The following is a 17,196-nucleotide window of genomic DNA, read 5'->3' on the forward strand; positions in this document are numbered from 1 at the left end:
GATGAACTTTCAGTATCTGCTAAATAAGGTATACATGAAGGCGATATCACTAGTCTACAGCACTGTTCTTTCCTCTTTGTAAGTGTGCAGTATGGTTTGATACTCAAATGGAGTGTGCTTCTTAAGCGTATCCAAAAAATTCAAGCTTCAGTTTTCATCCTGCTTAGTGGTTACAAGGCAAAAGTCAACCAAACATGCCAAAAATCTGCTTCCTTCTTTATCTGCAATACCTCTAACCACCCAAGTTCACTATTTTTCATTCTGAGGAATTATCCAAGTAAGAGTAAGAAAATCAGCACCAGATTAAATGAACTTAACTAGCTAGTCAGCCACCCATGGTAAGTGTGCACTAACTCTGCCGTGGGATCTGTTTAGTCGCCTTCAACCCGGATAGGTAGGCTTATGTCCCAGGACGACGGTGGGAAAGCAATGTAAGCTGCACGGTCTCTTGATTGCTCTGGGCTTTCCCACAGGGCCGCCGAGACTGAGCTCCGACTTTTTTCTGACCTGCGGTTCTTTCCAGGCAATGATGCCAGTGATGAGACAGATGAAGTGTCCACATAAGTACCTGATTTTTGCTGGCATGTTTTTTTTTTCTTTCTTCCCAGTTTTATAGTTTGAAAATACTTAAACTTATGGAAAAGTTAGGATGTGGTATTTTCAATTTAATATTTATTTTTAATTAGACTACTGTGTTAAAAGTCAGATGGTGATGCAGAACTCATAAGGAAGAAGAGCAGTCTGCTCTTCTCTCTTCACCCCTTCCTTCCCCTTGTAGAGTCAACCACTTTCACCTCTTTCTACCTGCTTTATCTTCTCATTTATAGATGAAATTTTCTGCTTCTGCTTTTTTAAATATTTCCTACTTACGTTATGAATAACAAGAACTTAACTGATAATCTCTTCTGCCTCCATTTACACGCACATACACACTTTCTTCTCCCATCATCATTAATCACATTTTGTAGTTAAATTAGTAGTCAGTGTTGACCTTATGAATGTATAATCACCTGGATGCTACCTAGTTTAATCTCATCATATTCTGTATACAACTTTCTTCTCCTGTTTTGTTTGCTGGTTTTCTGTGTATCAATAACCTATGTATAAACTCTGTAACAGAAACATAAAACTATGTTTTATAATCCAACACATCAGGTAATCTCTCAGTTCCATTTCTTTTCCCTTAGAGACATCCCTTCCAGAGCTTTTGCTCATTTTGCCTTACTACAGACTGATGTGCTGCGCATATATTGTTCTGTAAACCCCTTCACAACATTTTAGGAATTCCTTTCTGAGAACGGATAAATGGGAGGCTGAAACCTTGCATATCTGAAAATGTTTCTTTTTTACTTGCACGTTTGATTTCTAATTTGACTTATACAGCAGTTAGCTTCTGCTGTGTAACCAATCACACTAAAGTTAGTGGCTTAAACAACAATCATTTGTGTCATTTCATGATTCTGTGACAGTGATTTGGGTAGCATTTAGCTGGGCAGCTCTTCTGGTCTCAGCTAAGCTCAACTTCCAGTCAGCTAGGCAGCTCTGCTTCTTCAGGACGGCTGGCTGGCAGATGGGGCAGTGGAGTCCCTGGACCGCGTGTCTCTTTCATCATCCAGGCTAGTCTGAGAAAGCAAAAGCATGAAAGGTTTCTAGATATTGTTAAAATATTAACATTTCTTATCCATGAACATAAATATACCTCGTTTAATTCAAGTGTCCTTTGATGAGCTTTATTAGAATATTGTAATTTTTCTTACAGATTTTGCACATTAAAAAACATTTTTTTTTAATGTTTATTTATTTTTGAGAGAGAGACAGAGACAGAGGCTGAGTGGGTAGGGGCAGAGAGAGAGGGAGATACAGAATCTGAAGCAGGTTCCAGGCTCTGAGCTGTCAGCACAGAGCCTGGCCCGGGGCTCAAACTCACGAACCGGGAGATCATGACCTGAGTCGAAGTCAGATGCTTAACTGACTGAGCCATCCAGGCGCCCTGGATTTTGCACATTTCTGATAAGATTTACTCCTTGCTATCTCATAGTTTTGTGTGGGGTGGGGACGGCGTGTGGGTAATGTGGATATTTTTCCTCTTCCTTTTCCAATTCATTACTATAGGTAGATGGAAATGCTGCATCCTATTTCCCAGCTACTGTTCTGAACTCTGCACTCTACAGATAAAGTCCAAAGTCTCTTCCTCCCATTCTTCCTTTCTCACCCCCTTTCCCACCTTCTCTTTCCTTTTCTCTCTTTGAATGCGATTGGTTGTATTTTCTGCATAAAAAGGCAATTTAGTCTCTTCCTTTCTAACCCTTACACCTAATTCCTTTTTCTTGTGTTATTGATTTAGGTAGTTATTGATTTAGATAGGAACCCCTCCAGGATAGTATTGAATAAAAGTGTTCTTTCTTTCTGAAAGAAAGAATTTTTTATTTCTTGGCTGTTGGACCTCTAGAATTGACTCTCTCATTTTCTTATCTTTGCTGTATGATTTTTCATCTTTTTCTAACTGTTTTAAACAAAATCTTTAACAATGCCATTGATTTTTATCATATTCTTGCTCAAAATTTTTATATTTTTACAAAAGTTTTGTGTATGCTTGTTTCTTATAATAGCGTTCTTGTTTCGTGGGTACAGTTTTGTCTTTTTCGCTCTGTAGATTGTCATGTTTTTTGTTTTCTATTTAGTTTTTTTGCCCCCTGCTACATTTTGTTTTTCTAAATCCCTTGTGGGTGTTTATTTTTTGTTATGGTTATTTGTTTTATTTGGTTTTCATGACACAGGCTTTCTGCAAGGTTAATTGCTCTTTGTTCAGTTCCAACTGAAAACCAGTTGGAAGCTTTTTGTTATGGCCGTGTTTCATAAACTGGTGACTTTCAGCATAAGGTTGGTAAGGCTATGCCAACCTTTTCACTGACTGACTCCTAAACGTCAGTATTTGTTAGCCATTCCTACTGGACTAGGAATCGACATAGAAAAAGACTACAAAGCTTATAAACCTTTTCTACAAAGAGTATTTTATAGTGTTCCTTTATTTTCCCCAAATGAGGTTTATAGAAATTATACCCTGCCTATATACATAATCCCCTAAATCAATATAATGTCTTAACTATAATATAAATTAGAAATAAAAGGAAAATGTGTATTTCAGCATATAAATGCTCAGTCATGACTACACTGGAAAACATAATGAAGTAATTCAGATGGTTGCACTTTTCGGTTAGATCATTGAATGCAAGTAGCTTCAAATATACAGTCATATTATGAATGATATTGTTAGTAATGTGGTTTTTTAAAATAGTGAGCAAGTTTCCAACAACAAAAAAGTAAAATTGTCTCCCCTTTAACATGGCTATTGTATTCCTGGGAAGTAGAGGTCTCAGATGATTACGATTAAGGTTTTCACTACGGGACTATCTGATAGAACATTTGAAATTACTCAGGACACAAGGCAGATTTTCATATTTTGGATTTTAGGGTGTCTAGTATTCTTGGCCTATGCCTCTAAATGCCAGTTGTGTCTTCCTCAATCATTATGGTAGTCAAAAATATGCCCACAATTTTTTTAAATGACTCTTGGATACAGTAACACTGGCTTTGAGGACCAGTACTTTAGAAGAAAGGATATAAGCTACAATTGGCAACACTAATATGACCACAGTCAGTGGAAGAAGCAGAAGGTCAGCAGTACCCAGAATAAGCACACAGGTTCACGTTTATCCTTTTGTACATATGACATCACATAGAGCCTTCCCAAACCCTAAACCTCCTTCAACCTTCTCCCTGTCCTCCCTAAACCTTCTCCCAAAGGTTAGATCTAGAACACTAGATCTAATTATTGTAGACATAAGTTGCATGTAATTATTCCTTATTATTACCATGACAATAAAGTGAACAAACGACTGCCAAAGGCAACTGGAAGTAGATTTGTGCAGTACAGCCTTGACCTAGGCCTTTGCTCTGTTTGATCAGAGCAACTACTTTGTTCTGAGTTTTCTCTCACGATTATAAGATAAGCCGTTTCAGAGTTCCTCCTATTTTGTCTGTCAGTCTTTCTTCCCACAACCCAGGGTCTGATTCTCCTTCAAGGTCTGGCTGGCCTTTTAAATTTTTCCTGGATTTACCAACTTATCATGCATTTCTTTCATCCTGCACCGTGGATTCCGTCTCTGAATTGGCTACTCTCACTCTCAGTCAGTACTTTCCACCTCTTAGCAGACCAAATGAGAAAAGGAAAAAGAGGAGTGCCATAGCTGATCAATCTAATATAGGGAGAATTAAGGTGAAATTGCATTAACGAGGGTAAGTTGCATTAGATGCTATTAAAAAACATCCCTAAAATCTCGTTGATTTAGCACAAGAAAGGAGTAATTGTCTTTATCTAAGTACAGTGTGGATATTCTTGGTCAGAGATATTTCTGGATGACTTTTCTCTAGAGATTTAGGGATATAGGCTGTTTCATTTGTGTAAACGGTTTTTCCACCTTGGAGTTCTTTGCTTCCCTAGATGCAGACGTAAGAGGGAATGCATGAAAGATTTTATGAAGATTGTAAAGCCAGGCCTGGAACTGTTGTAGGATATTTCCTATATTTATATTCCTAAATGTAGGATTTATATTTATTTATATTGCTAAATATAGGATTCCTATATCCTGTATTTCCTATAGGATATTTCCTAGTCAAATTCCTTTGACTAGGGCACAGTTTAGTTCTATATCCATAAAGGAGAGGACAGTTGTCATTGCTGTTAGCATTCTCTACCGAATTAACACTTCCTCTCATATAAGAGTATAAACACTAGTAACAACAAATATCTATTGAGCACCTGCTGGGTACTAGTCACTCTGTTGATTCCTATGGTTGAGGAACTTGCAGTTTATTGATGGAGTTTAAACAATTAAAAAGCAGTATAATCAATACTACAATAGGGGTCTATGTCTGCTATAAGAGCATGGGTGAGGATACAGCTAATCCAGATAACATTCAACAGTAGTAAGTGATGTGAATAAAGTACTCTTGAAGAATGTTTATGAATGCTGTGGCTTTTAAGACAAACTTACAGACACAGCTCCTTAATTTAATAATGTTAAAATCTGATATTACCACCTAGAAGTTTGTTTTCCTTAACTGTAGACTAGGTATAATAATATCTTCCTTGATGACCTCAAGTAGATTCTGGGGGCATCAGATGAGATAATGAATGCGAATGAGCTTCATACACATTATATAAATAGAGACTAGAGAGGTAGTATTAAGAATGGAAAGAACCTTGGATTTGGTTGCATAAGACCTAAGTACTGGCAGTGGCTCTGCCTGTTATTGTTTTTTTTTTTTTAAGGCTTCTATGAGTCTGTTTTTTAATCTATCATACCTATGCTACTTATTTTATATGATATATGTCATGTAAATGCAATAATGTTTATTAAAGTTCCTTGGAAATTACAAAGCCTACTATTAAAATCTCAGGTGTTCTCAATAATTTATGCTGCTTAATCATCCATAGCACTGGTTGTTGATCTTAGGACTAAAAATCTACCATATAGATTAATTTTACTACATGAGATTTATACTATAACTAATGATATTGGAAAATGCCTTCGTCTGTTTTCTGATGGTTTGCATCGTGATGGACTTCTATTATAGTAGCAGTTTAAGGCGTTGGGATACAAAGTATGAGAAGAAAGTACCACCCTTTTGAAGCACATTTGAAGATAGAAATTAATAGAAGTTAAATTGAAAATTACAAGTTTTATTTTAAGTGCTATCCTTACATTAACATTTGCCTTATAGATGCTAACCACAGAACACTAAAATGAGCATTCTCTCCAAGGAAGAAATTGATATTCATGTTCATAAAGGGTGTCTTTGAACATGTGTGCTGAGCTACGTAGTTTCCCTTTTTGATATTCTCCTTATTCTCCCACCACCACCTTCCCCACTTGCCACCCTTAGTTTGAAATCTTTGGGCAAAGAGGAGATTAGCAAAATATGTGTATGGCTTGACTCAGTGTAAGAATCCATTTAGTTTTGCTACCAGTGTTTGGTTTTAAATATTTAAGCTTGATGTTTCTTTGGTTTTAGGAGGGCTGGTTTCGGACAGCTGAAAATATGGGCTTTCAGTGCCTAAAGTTTGAGAGCAAAGACCCCCGGCTGGATGGAATAGACTCACTTTCTGGAACCGAAATTCCCCTGCACTACATCTGCAGATTGGCTAATCATGCCATCCACTTGGTGGTCTTTCATGAGAGGAGTGGCAACTACCTCTGGCACGGCCATTTACGACTCAAAGGACGCGTGGACCGGAAATTTGTTCCTTTTCGAAAGTTACAGTTTGGCCGTTATCCTGGAGCTTTTGACAGGTAAATTCAGGAGGTAAAGGGGAGTTCTGAAACCTGTATTGTCCACTCATGAATTCTTATTCTTTTCCTACATTTTGTAATTAAATCTAACATGTAATTCACACAAAATCAGTTTTGAAATGTAAATACCCAACAGCAAGAAACTCATGCACATGCGTGCTAGGAAATACGCATGCGAAATACTAGAAACATTGTTTTTAATGCCCCCAGACTTTGTGTATTCATACCGTGAAGTATTGTAGAGCAGGGACATGAATGGATTAGTGCTCTGTGTAACAACGTAGATGAATCCCACAATGTTGAGTGACAGAAGCAATGCGTAAAATAATACAACTCTTGATTATATTCATAAAATGTGCAAACACAGGAGAAAGTATGTTCATGGATATATGCTTACATAGTAAAAATTGTCAAAAGGTACAAACTTCCAGTTATAAGATAAGTAAGTTCTGGGGATGTAATGGACATTGTGGTGACTATAGCTAACAGTGCTGCATTGTATATTTGACAGGTGCTGAGAGAGTAGATCTTAAAAAGTGGTAACTGAGGAAAATATGCTTGATGTTTAGCTTTTTTGCTTATGTCGTGTGTTTTTGAAGAGGCTGCCAGCTTTCTGGGTTAAGTCCTAATAAGAAATCCTCACTTTTGTTTTCAGGCCAGAGTTACAACAAATTACTGTTGATGGACTCGAAGTTCTCATCCCGAAAGATCCAGTGCACTTTCTAGAAGAAATACCACACTCTCGGTTTATTGAGTGTAGGTATAAGGAAGCTCGAGCATTTTTTCAGGTTAGAAGTAATCAAATATCGTACTTTTTAAATTAGAAGAGGTGTGTTTATTTTTAATGTTTCCAGGGAGGGGTAGGAAATGAAGGGACCTATAGTAAATAGGTAAGAAAACATCTTTTTTGATTCATTGTTTTTCTTCTAGATTGCTTTATTTGAATTTTTTTTTTTTTAAGGAGAGTAAACATTAACCGTAAGAAACGATTTCTCTCCTAGTTGAATGGTGTGATGTTTATGGAGACGTTATTTTATTGGGGTAGGCTCTGGTAGGTTTAGCACTGGCCTCTGCTTTCAGTTAGGATACCCCATAAACACTATCAAAGGTGGTGCATTCTTAAAGCCCCCCCTCCCCCCATTGGATGAAGCCACTGTAGAAGATGGACCATGTAGATTTGGGAAAGGTTTCACGGAAAATGCAGTTTTTCTCAGAGGGCTGGCAATGCATATGAATGTTCTGTGTTTATGAAGGTTTTGAAGGTAAATGCTATGCAGAGACCAGTGCTTTTTGAACTTTGCTTTATTCTGCTGCTCTCGCTTTCAATTCAATAAACACTTATTGAAAGCTGTTTTCCCAGGAACTCTGCTGACCCTGGGGATGTAAAGATGATTTTGAGAGGCATGAAGTTTCAGCTCTGAGAGATGACTTAAAACAGAAATACAGTGAAACCAGTCAGAATTTATGGTGGGGTTTTGGTACCCCGATCCTTCCACTTGCCCTTTATTTTCTGGTGTTCCCTTCTAAGAAAGGTGTAGACACATGGACAGGAATAGAATGAGGAGACGAAGTACCAGCTGTATAATCGCTGGCTAAGTGCCCCGCACCCGCAAATGCAAGATTTTTCTGGTAGGTGGTGCTGGTCCCTGGGACCAAGGCCTGACAGCCTTCCTGGTGGGTCTTCCCAGCCCAGTCTCCTTAAATCTGTAATTGTGAGCTGTGAAACATACCCAGTCAGCCTCATGGATGACAAGCTGGAAAACTATGTGGACGAATCTACTGTAGTCGACAAGTGCTGAGCATCATACCCCTACCACGAAGGAAGTAACAGGAAGCAGAGGAGATGCAGTCTGCTGCCTGAGCTTGACCACTCGCTCTTCTTGCCTTAAGGGAGTATGCTCTGGTTGCCACCTCTGTCAGAGCACTTCCCACAGTGAATTGCGAGTGTATGTCTTGTCCCCCTGCTAGATTATGTGAACTTCTTGATGGCAGGCTTCTTGTTCACTTCTGTAGCCCCAATATCTAGAGCAGCATCTGGCACAAAGAAAAGATCCTATAATTTGGAAAAATGTTTGGAGAATAAGGTGCTCATCTGAATCAAATGAATTTTCTAAGGACACTTATTAGGACTTCTCCATTCCCTAGCAAGCGTTTGCCCAGACTGATTTTGTCGATCTTTGTGAGAAGGCAATGTAAAATGTAAAATGCTTCAAAATATTGGTACATCATTAGGATGGCATCAGGTTTTTTAATTACGTGTTTTCATTCTTGCTTTTGAAATTTTCAGCACAAGCCTTCAATCAGCTTTTGAGTAAAGAATGTGGATGGCAGATGCTCAGAAGGCTTATCAGCTTATCATATATAGCCTCGTAGTTTTGGTGTTTAAAGCACCATCACATAGCAAGACTACCATCCCGTCGGAGGTTTATATTTATAGTAAAATCAGGTGGAACTTTGTATTCATTCTTAATTACATTATTTGTGTCCCTTCACTTGCAGCAAGATATACTTGTGATTTCTAATCTGCTTTTCTCTTTTGTTATTGTATTGGTATTACTGATTTAGGGTGCCTAATTAAGTTGATAACTCTTTTATTCTTATTCTCTTAAATGTTTCATTCTTCATTATTTCTTACTATTAGAACCAAGGTCCCGTTTTCAAATTAAAGTGAACATATATAACTTTGAACACTTGATGGCGCCAAACAATCTTAAATACAATGCCTGGTGTAAAGTAAACCGTGAACTAATCTCACAGAACTCATAAAACAACCTTCTAACTTTCTATTTTTAACATTTTTTTTTTTCTGGAAACATACTTAAACTTTCAGAAAAGTGGTAAATAAATACAAATAAATATTTTTCCTGAACCATTTGGGAGTAAGTTGTCGACCATATACCCCACAACCTCGAATAATTTAGTATTTTCCCCAAACAAAAACATTGTCCTACATTGTCTTAATACAGAAATCAGGATGTTAGATCACCATTCTAATCCCCATTCAAGTTTTGCTAATTTCCCCAGAAATAGCTTTTGTGATAAAAGAATTCAGTTCAGAATAAATTATAATAAAAGGATTCAGAATCACATGTTGTATTTAATTTTTTCATCTCTTCAGTCTCCTTCAGTCTGAAATGGTTTGATAGTCCTTTTTAAAGTTTTATGATTGATGCTTTTGAAGATTACAGGCAGATGTTTTGTAAATTGTCCCTCATCTAGAGGTTTGTCTGTTTCTCCTCATGTTAGATTCAGGTTATACACCTGTAGTAGGAACACCACAAGTGATTCTGTGCTCTTCTCATTACATCCTATCAGGTGCTGTGTGGTTGTGATTTGTCCCATTACTGCTATGTTACATTGATCACTTGATTAAAGTGCTGTCTGCTAGCTTCAACCCTGTGAAGTTTCTGTTTTTCCCTTTGTCATTAATAGAAATTTGGCATGAAGGTACTTTAAAACTATGAAAATATTGTCAGTGTCATCATCAATCTTTTTTTCAATTTTATTTTAGAGAGAGAGCGTGCAAGTGGGGAAGAGGGAAAGAGGTAGAGAGACAGAATCTTAAGCAGGCTCCATGCTCAGCTTGGAGACCAAGGCAGGGCCCTGATCGCATGACACTGGGATCGTGACCTGAGCCAAAATCAAGAGTCAAACGCTCAACTGACTTAACCACCCAGGTGCCGCTCATCATCAGTCTTTTAATTTATTTGTCTATATCAGTATGAACTCATAGTTTCCTATTTTATTTACTGCATTGTATTTTATTCACTACATTCATTATTTTCATTATCTTCAAATTGATTCATATTTGGCCAGTGGGAACCCCTTCATGATGGCTTCTGTCATTTTGACATGTCTTCATCAGTTTTTGAGCACTTGCTTGCTCTTTGCCACAGGTGCTCTAGGTTCATCTTGTAATTTCCCTGCCACACACATGGAATCAGCCATTTCTTTAAGTCCTGGTTCCTTTTAGAAGTGAAGGTTTGGGGGCACCTGGGTGGCTCAGTTGATTAAGTGTCCAACTCTTAATCTCAGCCCAGGCCATGATCTCAGCATTCATGTGATCAAACCCCATGTAGGGCTCTGCACTGACAGTGCAGAGCCTGCTTGGAATTCTATCTCTCCCTCTTTCTGCCCCTCCCCTGCTCACGTTCTTCCTCTCTAAATAAATAATTAAATAAATAAACAAGCGAAGGTTTGGATGCCAGGTGTGCTCATTGCTACTTGGGTTTTGTTGCACACAGACCCTCTGAGTGACTGTGTGTGTGTGTGTGTGTGTATTTATTTCTATTTATTTCTATATCCATCTATCAAGATCCATGAATTCACATTGATACCACCAGCCAACTACTTTATGTTTCAGTTAAACATCATAGGGTTTATTTTCTTATTTGTGACTCCCTTCTCAAATAGTAAGAAACATAACTCCTGTTATTCTTAATATATTTACTTACTTGTTTAGTCTCCTGTCATTGCTTCTGTCCTGTCTCCTACATGGATGCTGTCCTCACCCTGCTTGAGTGTTAATAATCTCCTACTGGGCTGCCCCCATCTACGGACATACTTCTCAAACTGCTCAGGCTCTGACTCCCAGTGCTGGACACCTCCCTCCATGTGGTTCTCTTATCACTTGCTCAGGCTCTGACACCGGCCACTTATATGCATTTTCTTGCTCTGCCTTACCTAATGGTTCTAATAGTGAATAGTTCAGGAAGGGAGGGGGAAGAGAATGGGAAGTGTTCTCTTGACTTACTTACTTTTAATTATTTTCTCAAATCTACCAAGAAGTTTAGAAATAGGATAATTTACATTTTCCTCAACTTGATTTGTTTCAGCAATAGCCATCAAAAAGTAATTAATGAGTTCCAGTCTAGTCTGTTGAATTCCAGTGAAAAACCAGAGGGAAACATGGAAATATCTGGACACCTGGCCTAGAAATATCTGCAAAGCTATATTATCCTCCTCCAACTACTAATTTTTTTATGAGACTTTGGGCAAATTTCTGAGCCTTAATTTCCTCATCTATAAAACGAGTGGATAGCTTCTGTCATGTTACTTTCAGTCTATACTTGGGGGGAAGGTTTGTGGAAAGGTTGCCTGAATGGCAAAGATCAAATGGACATGATATTTAAATTGGGATTTTGTCTTTTTCCAGAGGCGTGGTAAGCCCAAGATTGATACAAGATTTTTTTTTAAGCGGAAAAGATTATGCATACTCTAATTTTTAAAATCCATAACAGATGCAAAAGGTTGATAAGTGTATACACTTTATTACATATGAGAGTCAATTCTAAGAAATGGAGTTTCTGGGAATGTCATGTTAGAAAAGGTACGTCAGAGGTGGGAGTATGTCCATGCAGGAGGCAGCCTCAGTAGGACATAACTATCAGGGTAACGTTTTTTATCAATCACAGAGTTTTCATGTCTGTTATTTAGTTTGACCCTTACAGTCACTCTGTGAAATAAGGCAAGTATTTGCCTTTAACAGATTAAAAAAAAAAATGAGGTTTCAGTTTTGTGTGCTACACAGTCATTACTGGCTGAGCATTCACTAAAACCTGGGTCTCCAGTCTTTCCCACCACACCAAGGGTAAGAACATGTGCCCTCATTCCAGTCATTTTTAAAAAATTTTTTTAAATGTTTATTTCTTTTTGAGAGAGAGAGAGCATGTGTGAGCAGGGGAGGGGCAGAGGGAGAAGGAGACACAGAAGCAGGTTCCAGGCTCTGAGCTGTCAGCACAGTCCAACACAGGGCTCGAACTCATGAGCCGTGAGATCATGACCTGAGCCGAAGTCAGACACCCAAAACTGAGCTACCCAGGTACTCCTCCAGTTATATGTTCTAAGGGAAGCTAGGACTCTGAAGATCTTTTCATCTTGAAGGGATCCTGTATAATTTGTATGTTCTGGAGAAGGCAATTTATCTTCTGGGAGCCCACTTTCTTCCTAGAGACACTTTTTTCTTAAGATCCCTAGAGTCCCAGGGCGCCTGGGTGGTTCAGTCAGTTTAGCAGCCAACTCTTGATACCGGCTCGGGCCATGATCTCACAATGGTGAGATCAAGCCCTGTGTCAGGCTCCCTACAGAGCATGAAGCCTGCTTAAGATCCTCTCTCTCTCTCTCTCTCTCTCTCTCTCTCTCTCTCTCTCTCTCTCTTTCTCTTTCTCTCTTTCTCTCTTTCTCTCTTTCTCTCTTTCTCTCTCTCCCTCCCTCCCTCTCTCCCTCTCTCTCACTGTCTCCTTCTCCTCCACCTCTCCCCACTCTTGCTTGCTGTCTCTCAAAATAAATAAATAAAGTTTAAAAAAAAAAATCCCAAGAGTCCCTCCAGGAACCATATTTTGTCCTGTTATATTATGAAAGAATGACAGGATATTACAGGATATTATAGGCAGGGTTAGTGTAGGAGGGTCGTATTCATTTATTCATTTACCCATTTTCCACTATGTGATGTTCACATATTATGTGCCAGGCACGATTCTAAATTTGTATCTACAGTGGTGGGGAGATTTAGTATGTGCCCTCCAGGAACCATCTTTACAGCCTAGCGGAGGAAACATAAATAAAATAAAAAATGTGAATTAAATATGATAAGAATTATAGTCAAAGTATTTACACATGGTAACTATTATAACTCATTGAACAGATTCATTTTTCTTTGTATCTAGGACAAATACATTTTTTTCCCCTCAAATGTTGAACAAAAGGGCAGTACTGGTAGAATAAATACATACATCTTCCTGGGAAAATCAGGGAATGTTTCTCACAGGGTGGAACACAGACCTAAAAGATTTTGTTGGTCAGGAGCATTTCAGATAAAAGAATTAGTATGTGTAAAGACACGGAGGCTCAAAAAGTTGTGGTATATTGGGGGAGTTAGAAGTTACTGCTGTATTATGAAGTGTGAGGAGGGTAGAGATGAGGCTGGACCAGTAGACAGGAACCAGAACACAAATGTCCTTTTCTGCTACGCCAAGAAGTTTCCATTTTGACCCATAGGTAGTGAAGCATCACTGAAGAATTTATAGTGTTTTCCTCAGTCTAGAATAGTCTAAAAATGAAGAAACTTAGAAAAGCATGGCCAAGTAAATGATCATGATGACATTTGTATAGAACTTCATAGTTTATGAGACATTTTTCTGTCATCCATTGTCTTATCAAATCTTCACAGCAGTCCTGCAAAGTATAATTATTATCCTTCAGGTTACTGGTGAGGAAACTATATATAAGAGAGGTTTGTTCTCTCATTCCCTTGCTCATCAGGCACTGGAGATAAAGTGATAAAATGAAGTCACTTTCCTCATAGAGCTTGTGTTCTCTTCTGAGGTGAGATGCCCAGCATCACAGCTGAGAAGAAGAGGGGCTAGACCTAAACACAGATAATCTGATTCAAAATCCCAGGCTCTTTCTACTACACTCTGCAGTCTCAAAAGACCAATTGAATCCATGAATCATGAAAACGTCACTGAATGCATTTTGTTCAGATATGCTTTTAGCTCTCAGAATTAGTCTTCTTTTCTCCTAACTGCCTAGTCTGCTAAATTGTGATGTGGAGGAGGGAGTGGATGAAGGTTTAAGTCTCATCCTTTGGGAATCCTGGTTATACTTCTTCCCGTTTTACTTGTCTTTCGAAGAATCTGCTCCTGTGGTCTTATAAAATAAATGTGCAAGTAACAAGGAACTCTGAAACTGGATTTTTTATAACAGAAAAATTTATAATATGGGGTTAATATCCAAATTTAATTTAGATGTCACCGAAATATTTCTAGCAATTTAGAAATGGCTGTAATAGTTGACTGTTCTATCTGTAGCAGTACCTTGATGATAACACCGTGGAAGCCATGGCCTTTCGGAAGAGTGCAAAGGAATTGTTGCAGCTAGCAGCCAGAACGTTAAAGAAATTGGGAGTCCGGTTCTGGCTGAGCAGTGGAACTTGTCTAGGTAAAATTCTTTGTTGCTTTACATTTGTCTTTTTGTCATTTCATCCTCTTTGCCTTTAGGGATGATTGTTTGAGATGACACAACATCAGTAATATTTGAAGTGTCATATTTATAGACAGAATAGGCGTAGTGCATGGAACAGGAATTTATTGATTTCTTTAAAGACATTAATTTCAGAAACATAAAAGAGTTAGGAAGGCCATGTTGTGTTTACCAAAAACTGTAAGCCATGTATAAAATTTATATCAGAATGGGTAAACTGTGTTTGATCTCCAGGTAATCCTTAGGTTAGCATTTTATTATTTCTATCCTAAAGATTGTTCTGCCTTTAAAAAAAAAAAAACCCTCTATTCTGTTTCTTTAAAAAAAAAACTTTTTTTAATGTTTATTTATTTTTGAGAGAGAAAGAGCATGAGCAGGGGAGGGATAGAGAGAGAGGGGGAGACACAGAATCTGAATCAGGCTTCAGGCTCTGAGCTGTCAGCACAGAGCCCGACGCAGGGCTCGAACTCATGAACTGTGAGATTATGACCTGAGCTGAAGTTGGACGCTTAACTGTTCTGTTTCTTTACCTACACCACACAAATGAGAGGAGGGCTAAAGGACATAGCATAAGGTATTCCCACAAATCTTTTCCAAGTCACTGATAGTATTACTGGTTGGGCATCACTGCCTTATCACATTCTATTCATTCTCAGATGGGAAATGTAGACTTTTCTAGAGTTCTCAGGCAAGTTGCTGTTAGAACCTAAGAAACATTTATGGGTCTCTTTCCACGATACATTGGATCAAACCCCTTTGGAATTTAGAATTATTTAAAACCTTAAGTTTTAATTGTTTTTATTCACTTGTTTATAACTGTAGTTGGTTGTAACTGTATTCTTTGATTATAACTTTATTTGTACAGAAATTAATTCTGCTCCTGTTTTTAATTATTAAAAAAAATTTTTTTTAATGTTTATTTTTGAGAGAGAGACAGAGCATGGGTGGGGGAGGGTCAGAGAGAGAGGGAGATACAGAATCTGAAGCAGGCTCCAGGCTCCGAGCTGTCAGCACAGAGCCTGATGTGGGCTTGAACTCATGAGCTGTCAGATCATGACCTGAGCCGAAGTCAGACACTTAGCTAACTGAGCCTGCCCAGGCGCCCCAATTCTCCCGTTTTTATAGTGTTACTATATAATTTATTGTCCAAGAGACTCTTGAGAGTGAAAAGGAGTGCCATTAGTAGTCATGTTGGTATGATAGACAGAAACTGGGATATATGATTAGGCTATCTGTTAGGCTCTGTGGAAATTCACATGGTTCTTTCTGTCAAGGAGCTTGCACTAAGAGTAGCCAAGAAAAAGAGAGTACATCTCACACATTTATGTGATATATGCTTTAAGGTTTAACTTTTTGAAGCAAGATTGTGTTATAGATGATGTCATCAGAAATACCTCTTAATCACTTGTCATGATTTGTTTTGCATTTTTAGCCCCATGATTTTCTTCATTTAGGAGCAAAGTGAGGGAGTTGGATTAGATGATATTTAAGGAGCCTTCCATTTTTAAGAGTTTATGTTTCTTTGCTAGATGTGGAGTATAGATTTTTCTCAACCTAGAGATAGACCCCATCCTAGATATTTAGATCTATGGTTCAATGAAATTAAAGTTTAGAATTCCAAATAGTATTGCCCAATAGCAGTGCCTGTAAAGACAGTTGTAAACATTTATTTACTTTCTGAATAATTTGGATGAAAGAATTAGAAAGATACTAGGGGAGATCCAAGAGCGCTTAGTAGTAGTAAGGTTTTGGTTTTTTAGAACAGTATTATAGCACCTAATTAAGAAGTAGATACATAGTAAATATACCTAGAAATATATTTTTTTATTTATTTTTTATTTTTTTTCAATATATGAAATTTATTGTCAAATTGGTTTCCATACAACACCCAGTGCTCATCCCAAAAGTTGCCCTCCTCAATACCCATCACCCACCCTCCCTCCCTCCCACCCCCCATCAACCCTCAGTTTGTTCTCAGTTTTTAAGAGTCTCTTATGCTTTGGCTCTCTCCCACTCTAACCTTTTTTTTTTTTTTTCCTTCCTCTCCCCCATGGATTTCTGTTAAGTTTCTCAGATCCACATAAGAGTGAAACCATATGGTATCTGTCTTTCTCTGTATGGCTTATTTCACTTAGCATCACACTCTCCAGTTCCATCCACGTTGCTACAAAGGGCCATATTTCATTCTTTCTCATTGCCACGTAGTATTCCATTGTGTATATGAACCACAATTTCTTTATCCATTCATCAGTTGATGGACATTTTGGCTGTTTCCATAATTTGGCTATTGTTGAGAGTGCTGCTATAAACATTGGGGTACAAGTGCCCCTATGCATCAGTACTCCTGTATCCCTTGGGTAAATTCCTAGCAGTGCTATTGCTGGGTCATAGGGTAGGTCTATTTTTAATTTTTTGAGGAACCTCCACACTGTTTTCCAGAGTGGCTGCACCAGTTTGCATTCCCACCAACAGTGCAAGAGGGTTCCCGTTTCTCCACATCCTCTCCAGCATCTATAGTCTCCTGATTTGTTCATTTTGGCCACTCTGACTGGCGTGAGGTGATATCTGAGTGTGGTTTTGATTTGTATTTCCCTGATGAGGAGCGACGTTGAGCATCTTTTCATGTGTCTGTTGGCCATCCGGATGTCTTCTTTAGAGAAGTGTCTATTCATGTTTTCTGCCCATTTCTTCACTGGGTTATTTGTTTTTCAGGTGTGGAGTTTGGTGAGCTCTTCATAGATTTTGTATACTAGCCCTTTGTCCGATATGTCATTTGCAAATATCTTTTCCCATTCCGTTGGTTGCCTTTTAGTTTTGTTGGTTGTTTCCTTTGCTGTGCAGAAGCTTTTTCTCTTCATAAGGT

The 17,196-nt window shown here is 38.2% G+C and overlaps 1 protein-coding gene and 1 long non-coding RNA gene across 6 annotated transcripts in view; one reads left to right on the top strand and one right to left on the bottom strand.

Annotated features, from left to right (window-relative positions):
* The window catches only part of FKTN (fukutin), an 82,775-nt gene that overhangs the window by 17,261 nt on the left and 48,318 nt on the right, over positions 1-17,196 (top strand). Inside the window, exons 5-7 of the mRNA XM_042964420.1 lie at positions 6,076-6,353; positions 7,009-7,141; positions 14,162-14,291. Of these exons, the coding sequence (XP_042820354.1) occupies positions 6,076-6,353; positions 7,009-7,141; positions 14,162-14,291 (541 nt within the window). The remainder of the gene's footprint in view (positions 1-6,075; positions 6,354-7,008; positions 7,142-14,161; positions 14,292-17,196) is intronic.
* The window catches only part of LOC122233084, a 39,072-nt gene continuing 23,219 nt past the window's right edge, over positions 1,344-17,196 (bottom strand). Inside the window, exons 6-8 of one of the 5 annotated variants that reach the window (XR_006210537.1) lie at positions 12,784-12,894; positions 8,084-8,387; positions 1,344-1,622 (exon numbers count right to left, since the gene is read on the bottom strand). This is a non-coding gene — a long non-coding RNA (uncharacterized LOC122233084). Of the gene's footprint in view, positions 1,623-7,645; positions 7,728-8,083; positions 8,388-12,783; positions 12,895-17,196 lie in introns of those variants that run through there. The other 4 variants (XR_006210539.1, XR_006210538.1, XR_006210541.1 and 1 more) reach the window with 4 other exon arrangements.

Source organism: Panthera tigris, chromosome D4, assembly GCF_018350195.1.
Source record: "Panthera tigris isolate Pti1 chromosome D4, P.tigris_Pti1_mat1.1, whole genome shotgun sequence".
NCBI lineage: Eukaryota > Metazoa > Chordata > Mammalia > Carnivora > Felidae > Panthera > Panthera tigris.